Consider the following 12,349-nt stretch of genomic DNA (forward strand, 5'->3'; position numbering starts at 1 on the left):
ATCTTATCAGTATGTGCTGCCCAGGTGGGCTCTGGGGTGGCCACCACCAGGGCAGCCCATGAGCACAGCTGCTGTGTGACTGCCGGTGCCTCCTGTGCTCAGGGTCCAGAAGATGGCGGAGGCCGGGAGGGTGTAAGGCCTGCAGCACTCCTCTGCCTCCAGGGGCAAATGGGGTCTCCTGCCCTGGCCTGCTACCGGGCTGTGACTGTACAACCTCCTTAAGATCTCCCTCATCAAGGGCCTGGGAGGGCAGCTCGGCACAACCCCGAGTCCCAAGTGACGTCCCTGTGGTCATCTGCACTCAAGGAGAGAATGTCACCACAGCCTGTCATTCCCATGTTCAGGGGCTACCCAAAATAGCTTTTCAAATGTAGCTCTATGGATGAAGAGAAGGTCATAGGTTCTGCAAGTGTCCTTCCAAAAACGTTTGCTGGGCTTAAATTCCAACACAGGAAGCTTTGCGCCAGCTGGGATGTGGCATCTGGGGCGGTAGTCCTGCTCGATTCTCAGTGGACCTTGTGCAGGTATGGAACCCGCCATTTGCTGGGAACCAGGTGGCAAAGGCACTTGGGTGCAGCCACCTTGCTGCCCACCCAGGGCGGCTGGTGTCTTCTTGGTCAGGAGGACGGGCCCACTGACCCTCATCAGGATACCCGCTGAGAGCCAGCTATGCCAGGCTGCCTCTGGAGGTTGGGCAGACGTCAAGCCAGAAGACAAGAGCCCCCACCGCGAGGGCTTTGTTCTGGGGGCCCTCCTGGCCTCAGGTCTCTGAAAAACTCGACTTGCCATCAGGAATGCTGTTCCTACAGTTCCGCCAGTAGACATAAGTCAAAACAACCATAATGGTCTTTATTTAAATAGCGTCGACATTTCCCAGTAAAAAACCCTCGGCTTTGCTGGGCTCATGGCCACACCTGTAATCCCAGCAGCTAGGGAGGCTGAGGCAGGAGGATCACGAGTTCAAAGCCAGCCTCAGCAAAAGTGAAGTGCCAAGCAAGTGTCTCTCAAAAAAATACAGAATAGGGCTGGGGATATGGCTCAGTGAACAAGTGCCCCTGAGTTCAATCCAGGTACAAATACATATAAAAATGATGGAACCAGCAGGAAAAAAGAGCCAAGACTGGCTCTTGAAGGCTGTTTCTCATGATTTAAGAGTAATGTGTGTTCTTCGTGAATTTGTTTTGATTTTGTATTTAAATCATTCAGTCAATTCTGCGGCACACATACCCTGCAAAACCTGACAGCCATGATTTCATAAGTTAAAATGAGAAAAGAAATTTAAAATTAAATCATATGTGTGATATGTGTCTTCTGAAAATTTCTGGAGAAACAGTGGGAGGTAATGGGGTGACGAAGCTTCAGAGGTTGACAGCAGACCTCCACAAATCCCCAGCCCTCTCTCGAGCCCAGAGCGGGGGAACTCGACTGTGGGCGGGCTGCAGGGGACTTTAGAACCATGACTTGCAGCCCAGGTGCCCCTCTGCCTCTGTTCCTGGCAGCTCCTGGGGAGCCCCTGTGGGAGCCCGTGGCCCTCAGCTCTGCCGAGTGCAGCCTGTAGAAGGCTCGATGCTGCTCACACCTGGGTTGCGGCTGTGAGGCCCCATTTTGAATCATTTTCTGATTCTGACAGGTGGACCTGAATGGGGGGGGGGAGGCTCCCAGGGCCTAGGTGAGCAGGCTTCATGCTCGGATGGAGCTCTCTTCTGCTCTCATCCCAGTGTGTCCACGTTTGGCACTGGTTACGTGGCTGGGTATAGGCCACATGGTGAGTGTGAGTGGACACTCCTGGGAGGTGAGCACTGTGGGGAAAGAGGATATGCCAGAAGTAGGGGACTGCGGGAGGTTTCCTGCGTGTCCTGTCATGCGGCGGGCATCTTGCTGGGAAGTTCTTGGTAGAGGACAGACGGCATGGCGTGTAAGACCCAGCGCCCTGTGTGAGCCCTTCCTGATGGCTCTGCTGTCATTGTCACCTGGCACACAGATGCACCCTCTGGGAAGACCGGAGCTACATTCCCTTGTGGCAGTGGGTCTGAGCCCTGCATAGCATGCAGCAGTGAGAGGTGAGGGCATGGTGCCCAGCCAGCTTTACAGAGGCAGCGTGACTTTATTAAAGGTCGGTTTCAGGCAGAGACGCTGCAGGATGGAGATGCATCCCCCCGGGCAACGCCGGGGGCCTGCCCCAAGAGCAGTGAAGCCCACTTCCACCTCTGGCCTGCAGCATCACAGCTCTAGGGGTTCTCTAACCAGACCGTCACAGGACACAGAAGTTGGGCCCACAGCAGAGAAACGGCCCCGGGAGAAATCTCAGTGGCACAACAGGGACTCCCCCTTCTGGATCTGCTCGGACTCCAGTGAAAACACGGCTGCTCTATGTGGGGAGGGTGTGGCTCCAGAAATGTTCCTACTAATTCCACATCAGAGTTCTGCATTCACGTGTGAAGGACTCTCAACAGGAGCCCGCCGCAGGGCTTGGAAGCCCCCCAGGCTGAGCGAGAGCCAGACCTGCTGTTGCTCCACTGCTGAGGAGAGAGCGCGGACACAGCGCTTGTGCCTCCACAGGATCTCCTGCAGACTGTTTCCTGAATAACTACTTGAGACTTCTCTTTTGGAAATTTAAGTCCTGGGTATGACATTAACTGCGTGTTCGCTACACTCAAAGCTCAGTGCCCTAGATCCTGAACACTGCAGGAAGGGACCCTGAGTCACCTAGGACCCTGTGTGGCTGAGGCCAAGGAGTTTCACCCTGCTGGCTCGCTCCCTCCCTTGTGGACCTCGCAGGAGGAGAGGCAGGGCGCTCCACCTGGGGCTGTGATACCACTAATGCTCACGCTAATGCATGTCCCCAAAGGGTCAGCCCAGGGACAAGACCAGCCTCACGGCCTGAACACTGGGAGGTGGGGGGAGGTGGGAGGAGCTGGCAGAGGCTCAGAGCCAGGAGAGTCCTGGCTATGCTTATGCTGACCCCAGGCTGGTTGCTGCTCCCAGAGCCCCTCCTCTGTGCTTGTTCTTGTGTGGCTGCCCTTGAGCGCATAGCAGAGTCCCAGGGAGAAAGGTCCCTGGGCTGCCACCCAAGAACCATGGAGCTGGTCCCAGGCATGGCCCACCTAGCATCTTAGTTTAGAAGGTCTTTCCGTGGGGGGGGGGGCTTCTGCAGGGAAATTCCACACAACACCATTTAAAAGGAGCTTCTTGGTGAGTAGCCGTGCTGTGACCCAGCAGGCTCGGCGGTGCCTCCCAGTACCTTTCCTGAGTTTCTCAGTCTTCATCTCACTGGTGGTTCAGGCCTTGGTCTCCCTCCCACTTGGACATTTTGCCTGGGTCAGGGACATGAGCCCCTGGTTTCTGACACACCTGGTCTGCCCACATTCCATACAGGCATATGATGCCAGGGGTTGCTGGGGCCATAGCCACAGCCGGTTCCATGGGGTCTTTGTTTTCCTCTTTCTACTTCCGTAATAAACACTAAAGCAAAATGCAAGCCTCGGGCCACGGAAGAGGGTTTGCAAACCTGACAGCAGGCTGTAGTGGGGAGGGGGCTCTTTCACACAGGCCTGCTCAACGCCTGCATTTGAATGAAGAATTCTAAGGGGCATCCCACAGTAATAAGGCGCTTTCTGATGAACAAAATTTGGCCTCAGAATTCATCTAAAGTAGGCTCATTTCTCTGTAAAAATGAAATATAATCCCTTCAGTTCCTGCAACGGAAGGTAAGGCGCCTCTTGAAATTAAAATGAGAACAAGAAAAATTCCCTTAATACTCATGCTTCCCAGTCTTCCAGAAGCCGTGTCTACTCGGAAACCCACGCACGTGCAGTGCTCGCACACACACAGGTGGCGCTGTGCTACTGCAGGGTCCCCAGAGAGGCCATCTTGCTCCGGCTGTGGTGTGCCTTCAGGGTGGTGGCCACGTGCACACTGGGTGTGTGCCACCTGAGGCCAGCCAAGCAGGCAGAGAGGCCAAATGCCACCTTACTGGGGACTCCAGGACTCGGTCAGGACACGTCAGGTGATTTCCTCAGGGGCTGCAGCTTGCCTACATGCAAGGTGACACCTAGGAGGCTGAGTCTCCTTGACCCGGGGGCTTGGCCTTCCTGGCTCCGAGCTGCAGCCTGAGCACACAATTCAGAGGGCCCGGGTGGGTGGCGGTGCTGCGCCTCTCCTGCAGTGCAGGGAGGACAGCTCCTGGGTAGCACCCAGCTCCCAGAGGTCGGGTCACAGCAGCCAGCGGGCTTAACACCAGGCTCCAGGATTGCAGTGTGACATGATCCAGGCAGCTTTAGCCAGGGCAGCACTGAGTCTCCATGACTAAAATACTCAAGAAGCCACAGTAGCTGGGACAAAGTGACAAGCCCAGGCCTGCAGCTGGGCTGCCAGGAAGTGCAAGGGTGGCCCTGGCCAGCAGGCCATGCTGTGCCTCCAGGAACAGTAGAGAGGGCGTGGACACCTGTGCGTGCCAGAGGCTATGGCAAGGAGGGGGCCAGCCAGCCTCTACTCTCTGAACACAAATTCTAAATTTACAGCATTCATTAACATCCATACAAAGCTTTTAAAATGATTTAAGTGAAAACGATTCTTTCCCCCCACCCCTTCTTTTCCATTTCTGTGACTAAAACCCAGTGGCTCACACATTCTAGGCAAGTGCTCTACCACTAAGCTACACCCCCAGCCCGTTTTATTTTTCAACTTCTAAAATTTTAAGACCTGGTAAGTTGTGCAGGCTGGCCTTGAACTAGTGATTCTCCCGCCTCAGCCTCCACTCCTGGTGAAAACAATGTCTCAAACCCACTGTTGAGCTCTGGCACTACTGGTGGAGCCTGAGTCAGAGGCTGGCAGAATGGATAAGTGGTAGGACAGGCCTTCCATGACACGCTGCCCTAGCCTGCCAAAGCTTCCGCTGCTCTGGGCCCAGGACCTGCGGCTGACGGGGTGGGGTGCTGGGCACAGGGCCCTGCAGCCTTCCCTCAAGTTCCCTTCCTCCTCTCTTCCTGCCTATTTCCTTTCTCCCCTCCCTCCGTCTCAGACCATAATATGAAACATACATTTTTAAACAGTTTTCTACTTGAAGCAATCCTATTCTCAGTTGAGAAATCAGATGATTGGAGCATGTATTGGTTCTTTTTCTTTCTTTCTTGCCAGGGAATGAACCCAGTAGTTTTCTACTAACAATGAAAATGTTAACTTGATTAGCCATTTTCCACAGGCAGTGATGAGCACAGCGCCAATGCCCTCGTCTCGCAGGCCGCTGCAGCTGGTCACCCAGTGGCGAGGGACTGAGCGAGGGGGTCAGAGTGCTAGAGTGAACAATGCAGGCTCTCCCCAGCTGGGAGGGTGGTGCCTGATGCTGTGACACTAGGAGAAGTTCTGGGGAGGAAGGGAATGAAGTCTCGCTGACCAGTGAGTGGACGCTTCTAGGGTTAGGGTGCCAAATGTGAGCACATCTTTTGAGCCCAGGACCAGGATTTACTTCTGCATTGTTCTTGCTGTGGCTTTAGAGAAAATGGGCCTGGAGACTACTGCATTGGAACACTGGGGAGCCACAGGGCTCTGTCACTACCACCTGAAGGACAGCCACAGCCACTGTCAGAAAGACAGAGCTCAAGCCACAGGAGCAGCTGTGGTGTGTGTGTGTGGGGGGCCGGGCAGCAGGCTTCCAGCGCAGGGGCAGTTGCAGGAACTGGAGTCCAGCAGGTGCTGGGCGCTGGGCAGGGCTGCAGGACATGCTGGGAAGGAACAAGCAGGTGGGCTGAAAGCCTCGGTCCTGGTCCTCCTGGGCCTCACAAGCAGCACCTAAGGATGGTCCTTGCTGTGCTGGGGCCAGAGGCAGTGACCGGCACCTGGTCTGGAGTGGGTGCCAGCAAGCTGTAAGACCTGGTGACCTTTCCCTGTACTCTTCTTGCAATTTTTCTGTAAGCTTGAAATTATCAAAAAGTTGCAAAAACATTTTAAATGCTAAAGTAAATAACCTCTAACTCCATTCATAAAAGCAAAGCTGCCAGGTAAGAGTGTAGTTGTTCAGTAAGCAACTAGAGTACCAGAAAGACCTGCTCGACTGTTTTTAGATGCTAGGTGTTGGGTACCTTGGGTCTGAGGTCCCAGCATATGCCCTACAAGCCGCTGCCAGCCAGTCCCCAGCTGCAGTGTAGAGGAGAGAAACCCAGGTGAGCCCGGAACTCTGGGGAGAGAGGACGCAGACGCTGAGCTCCAGGGAGGCGTGGGCGCTGGGATTAGCTGGGTAGAGAAGAGGGAGGGGAGTTGCCAGGGTCTTAAGGGAGGGCCCTGAGCTTTCCATACTCTTCTGCTCATAGGTGGGGCAGCCTCCTGAGGCTGGGCAAAGAACACCAGGAGGCGGGGTAAAAGGCACAGGTCCACATTCCCAGCTACTCAGCAGGCTGAGGAGGAAGAATTCAAGTTCAAGGCCAGCCTCAGCAACTCAGTGAGACCCTGTCTCAAAATAAAGTTAAAAGGGCTGAGAGTGATGCAGCACTAATCTCTGGGATATATAAAATACTCAAAAAACTTAATACCAAAAAACCCCACAAATAACCCAATCAGTAAATGGGCTAAGGAACTAAACAGACACTTGATAGAAGAAGAAATATAATCGATCAACAAGCATGAAAAAATACCCATCATCTCTAGCAATTAGAGAAATGAAAATCAAGACTACTCTAAGATTTCATCTCACTGCAGTCAGAATGGGAATTATCAAGAATATAAGCAATAATAAGTGTTGGTGAGGATGTGGGGAAACAGGCACACTCATACACTGACGATGGGACTGCAAATTGGTGCAACCACTATGGAAAACTATATGGAGATACCTCAGAAAACTTGGAATGAAACTATTGACCTAGCTATCCTGTTCCTTGGCTTATACCCAAAGGACTTAAAATCTGCATACTACAGTGATGGAGGCAAATCAATGTTTATAGCAGCTCAATTCATAATAGTTAAACTACGGAACCAACCTAGATGCCCTTCAACAAATGAATGGATAAAGAAAATGTGGTACATGTACACAACGGAATACTACTCAGCCTTAAAGAAGAATGAAATGATGGCATTTGCAGGTAAAAGGATGGATGCTAACTGAAATCAGCCAATCCCCCAAACCAAAAGTTGAATGTTCTCTCTGATAAGCGGATGCTGATCCATAGTGGGGCAGCAGGAGGGTGGTGGGGGAAGAATGAAAGAACTTTGGTTTGTGTAGAGGGCAGTGAGGGGAGGAGAGGGCTGTGGGGATGGGAAGGACGGTAGAAAGAGACGGACATTATCACCCGACATACATGTGTGATTACACTACTGGAGTGACCGCACCGTGGACAGCCGGAGGAACGAGAAGTCGTGCTTTAGGTCCAAATGCCTTCTATTGTAAAAAACAAATAGGGCTGAGGGTGTGGCCCAGTGTGGAGGGACTGCCCACTTGCCATGAGGCCCTGGGTTCCATCCTCAGTACAGGGGAAAAGAAAGAAAGAGCAACAAGAAACTAGAAGGCATCAGGCCAAATTCCCAGGACTCACAAAAGAACCGGGGACTGTCTACACTCCCCGAAGAGAGAACTATCAACCCATGCCCTGTGCTCTCCCTCGAGCACGAGAAGAGGAGCAGATGAAATTCAGGAGCAGAGGGAGGGAGAGTGGGGAGCTGCTAGCCACAAAACTGAAAACGGAGGACAACAGGAGCCAGCCAAGCCAGGAGCCAGTTCTCTGAAGTGTCCTTCGCCACAAGAGCCAGGAGAGGGGCAGTCGCCCCAGGGACGTGAGGAACACGGAGCACACAGATGCGAGGAGTGTGGGAAGCAGTGAGGGCCTCACGACTAAGCCACGTGCGGACAGGTCAGGCATCCCATGATCCAGGTTGACGCATTTTGCAGGTGGTTTTTTTTTTTTAATCTCAGGGATTGAGCTCGGGGCACTGGACCACTGAGCCACACCCCAGTCTTATTTCATATTTTATTTAGAGACAGGGTCTCACTGAGCTGCTTAGCGCCTCACCTTTGCTGAGGCTGGCTTTGAACTTGTGATCCTCCTGCCTCAGCCTCCCGAGCTGCTGGGATTACAGGCGTGCACCACTGCGCCCGGCCTGGGTGGTGTGTTTTTAAACTGCCTGGAGATTCCTGCTTGAACTCCCATGACTGGAAATGAGCTCCGCGTGCGGCAGTGAGCGACCCAGCGTACGTACCTTGTAGGCGATGCTGTTGAGCACTTTCATGGCCAGATCAGACACCTCTGGGTAGGGGTCGGCAGCCAGGTGCAATAGGACTCTCCAAATCTGAGTGTAAACACTGTTAAAAGAAACTCCTAGAAAAGAAACAGGAGACGTCTTAGTGGAAACAGCTCCTGCACACGCATTGCTGGTGTCTGAGGCACTGTTTTCTGGACATTTAACCATGGTACCAAGAGCGAGGGTTAGGGAAGCTCCCCAGTGAGTTCTCTGATCCTGGGCCAGGGAGTCAAGAATCCCAGCGGTCAACAGACCCCTCACCCACTCTCATCTTCTGAGCCTAGGTCTTCCCCAAATGAAAGCTGGGATAGGACAGGGCAGATTTGCATCTGGGATGCCCCTGCAGACCACAGAGGACCGCTGGTCCCCAGGAGGCATCTGAGCTCCAGTCCCAGATGCCAGGAGCTGCTGTGGCCCTGGCATGGTGTGTGGGCTCCACTGGTCACCCCACATATGGCGCTGCACCGAGCTCCTGGAGAACATGAGAGGTGTATGTGACATGACTCTGCTCCAAGGTCTCCCAGCCTAATGGCCAGCACTGACCAAGAGGGTGCCGGACGCCCACAGCACAAGGCCTTGTGCTGCAGCCCAGGTGCAGAGACAGGTGACATAGGAGCCACTGGGGCCCAGGCGCGTCAGAGGAAGACACACTGCTCAGGGCTCCCAGGTGAGGTCAGCCCCCAGGGTGGAGGCTTCGGGGAGCAGGGCCACACCACAGCAGATGGGAGAGGCAGAGGGGAACCTGAAGGGGTGTGGTCTGAGCGAAGGCTGCCGTGGGATGTGGCTGGTGGGGAAGGGCAGAGCAGCCCCGCAGTGCCCAGGCTCGGGCTGTGGCAGATGGGTGCTGGCTTCCCATGGTGGAGCCAGAGACGACAGGCTCCCAGGGGCTTCGGGGCAGGGAGAAAGCCACACATAACTGCATTCTTTTTATTTTGGGAGAAGCTGGACAATTTGCTGAAAAGCACATGTTCTATTCAACAACAAAAAGGGATTTGAGGAGAATTTCAAATAAGCAGTGATCCTGTGACCCTTCCTCAGACAGCTCTAGTGAGCCCCTGGGTTGACCAAGGAGCTGAGACCAGGCCTGCTGTCAAGAGAGTAGCTCAGTGAGCACGCGGTCAGTGGGACGGGCTTCGTGAGACACACTGAAGCCCCAGACTGGAAGGAGGCTGAGGCGGCCAGAGCCAGCCCTGCTCAGGGGCTCCTCGGGGTGTGTGCTGTGTCGGCTGCTCACCGGCCCCCGCCCTCTCATTTATGGACACAGGGTGGGCAGCACTTCACCTCCATCACCCTCGCCCACAGAGGAGACTGGGAGGGTACGACCCCACGAGAGCTTACCAAAGCCCCTGCTTCCTCACCATTCTGAGTGGGGGTAAGCTCTGTCCCTGCCCTGGAGGCCCACCACAGAGGCACTGGGAGGCCCAGACCCAAGGAAGGCCACCATCTGGGTGACACTGCCTGGCAGTGACTGCGACCTGTGCTCACGTGCACTCACGTGGTCAGCAGCCCCAGGCCTCTGTGCTGGCCCTGCTCACAGAGCCCCGTGCCTGCAGGAGACCCAAACTTTTGAGAAATGAGACACAGCCCAGTCCAGCTTGAGGAGGCCTACAGAGGTGTGGAGGACCCCAGGGAAACCCCAGCCCATTCAACCCTGCTCTCCTTCTACCCGGCTTTAACTCAGAACAGAACCTCCAACCCCAATTCCACAGCTTCCAACGGCTGTCTAGACCACAGCCAACTCTAAGGAGAATGTTTGGTAAAATCATCCAGAATCTCTGTGGGAACACTTTCTCAAATGGAGTCCACATCCCTGCCCCAGCAGATGGCCTGTTTGTAAGGACCATGCTCTGGGCACTGGGGGACCCCCAGGAAGTGCCTGCATTTTGTCTTTTCAAGAGAAGGCAGGCAGGAGGAAGGTGCTCCGAAGTCACTCTCGAGGCAGGCCCGATTTGTGACGCAGGCAGAGGAGAGAAGGGCGCTGTGTGGCTCTGCGCGCAGCTGCAGTCAGGAAGCAGGTGGCCAGCCCGAGAGGAGCTGGGCCTCCACCAAGCCACAGGAAGTCCTCGCAAAGGTGCCTCTCGCTCACCACAGCCCCCATCCAACACCCTGTCCCCTCTATTATTTTCGGTCTCACAGGCATCCTCTGGCCGAGTGACGCATCGGAAGTGGCTTCCTGTGAAGCTCAGTTGCCGTGTGACACTGAGCTGTGAAGAGACCGTGGTGCCGACAGTAAATCCCAGCTTGACTCAGATCTGACAGACCTTCATCACAGAACAGGGGGGTGGGATGAGGGGAGCGACACGCGGCGGGCAGGGAGGGGAGTGGGCACATGAGGACGCAGGCTGCAGCTCCTTAACTGAACAGGTGCCGCTGGCAGGGGTGTGGGGTCCCAGCTCCACCCCTTTGGAGCTGTGTGGCCCCAGGCCTCATGTGCTGGGTGGAGGTGACAGATGTGGATCCCCAGGGGGAGGTGGCCAGCAGGGCCCCAGCAGGAGGGGCCAGCACCACAGGGAGAGAGAGGGAGGGTGATGCCTATTAGCCATTATTATCATTTATTTTTTAGCAACTTGTCTTTATTACTGTCTTGACTTTCTGGCAGACTTTGACTTTGATGTAACACTGTTCATGACTCAACAGGGAATAAAAAAATCTAATTTTTGCTAGTTTCTTTGACTATAATGGATAGTATAATTATTTACTAGTAAAAACAAAACTGTGAGAAGGAATTGGTCTGATTATTTACCTTCATTTCTCTGCTTGGCCAGGATAATGATTCTCTTAGGTTCCCTGTTCTATGGATTGCTCCAATTTAAAATCTGCTGTCTCCAAAACAGAGCACAGCCACCTGCCCGCAGAGATAGAGGCCACTATGTGAACCCAAAGCAGGGACACCTGAGGCCTGCCTGCAGACCCCGGCCATGTGCCGGGCTCCTGCCAGATGAAGAGAACCTATTTTCACACCTAGACCAGAAGTAATAAAAGACTGTGACAGACGTTTCCAGGATTTATATTTCAGAGCAAGGGCCCCAACTTTTTGAAAAAGCATATGATGTAGGGAGACCTACTCAGAGCTCTGTGGCCAAGCCTGAGCCCCGGAGCCCTGCCCTGCAGCATGGACAGGACAAGTGGGGACAAGCCCTCACCTGGGTCTCAAGGACCCAGGTTCAACGTTGAATCTGGGGCTGTGGGTGGCCAAGAGCCTTCCACCTCTCTTTAGAAACCAGTTCCCAAGCCGAGGTGGTTCTATGCTGTCCCTTTCCTGTCCCTGGTGCCCCAAGGGGCTCTCTGGGATTGCCTGACTCCTCAGAGGCTGAGCCACGACCAGAAGCAGCTTTCGGTGAGCCAGGTCAACGCTCTGCTGCCCTCCCTTCTCCCTCTGCCAGCTGTGGCCCCAGCTGCTCCCAGCAAGGACAGAGCTCCACAGCCTGCACCACCTCACTAGCCACGCGCCCCACTGTGCCTGTGTGTGCTCTCAGCAACAGCAAGAGGGTTTGGGGTGGGGGCTTTGGCTTTAAAAGCAGTCTATCTTGAGCAGGGGGGCCAGAGCCATCCAAGGTCTCATCACCCTTTTCCAGCCAAGGGTGGGATCCCTGGGTTGCTGTGCTCCGCTGCTTTGCTTCCTTGTAGCTGAGCGCAGGGCCTGTCTGTGGAGGAGAAGGCAAGCTGACGCTCTAGCCAGACCAGGCCTGGCAGGTATCGTGCTGAGAGGCCTAGAGCTGCATGCAGGCTGCCAAGGACCCTCCCAGCCAAGGGGAAGAAGGGAAGGGACAGAGATGGCTTGGAGGTGGTCATGTCAGGCCACAGGGCAGGAACAGCAGAGGAGGCCTGGGGCTGAGGGTGGTGTCTGGGGTCTTCTCCAGGAGTTATTCTGTCTTGGGATTCTGAGCCGGGCAGAGGGCTCGGGACTTGGCTTTCAGACCATCTCCTAGGCTTGGGCTATGGTCTGACTCCGACTGTGACTCCTGGAGGCTCCTCCTTCTGGCGAAGGGGTGACAACAGGGTCTTGAGGACCAGGGGCTGGAGGATGGTGGCCAGGCTGGCTCCAGGCTGCTGCTGTGGTCCCTCTGCACCCTCCCCTCCACCAGCATCAGCTCTATCTTGGATTTGTTATATGGGGATGCATTTC

At 54.7% G+C, this 12,349-nt stretch overlaps 1 protein-coding gene across 3 annotated transcripts in view; it reads right to left on the reverse strand.

Moving 5' to 3' along the window:
- The window catches only part of Rptor (regulatory associated protein of MTOR complex 1), a 341,575-nt gene that overhangs the window by 29,351 nt on the left and 299,875 nt on the right, over window positions 1-12,349 (reverse strand). For all 3 annotated transcript variants that reach the window (XM_048797491.1, XM_015504082.2, XM_048797493.1), the window contains one exon: window positions 8,182-8,300. In XM_048797491.1, the coding sequence (XP_048653448.1) occupies window positions 8,182-8,300 (119 nt within the window). The remainder of the gene's footprint in view (window positions 1-8,181; window positions 8,301-12,349) is intronic.

This window comes from Marmota marmota, unplaced genomic scaffold (assembly GCF_001458135.2).
Source record: "Marmota marmota marmota unplaced genomic scaffold, marMar, whole genome shotgun sequence".
In the NCBI taxonomy this organism is placed as follows: domain Eukaryota; kingdom Metazoa; phylum Chordata; class Mammalia; order Rodentia; family Sciuridae; genus Marmota; species Marmota marmota.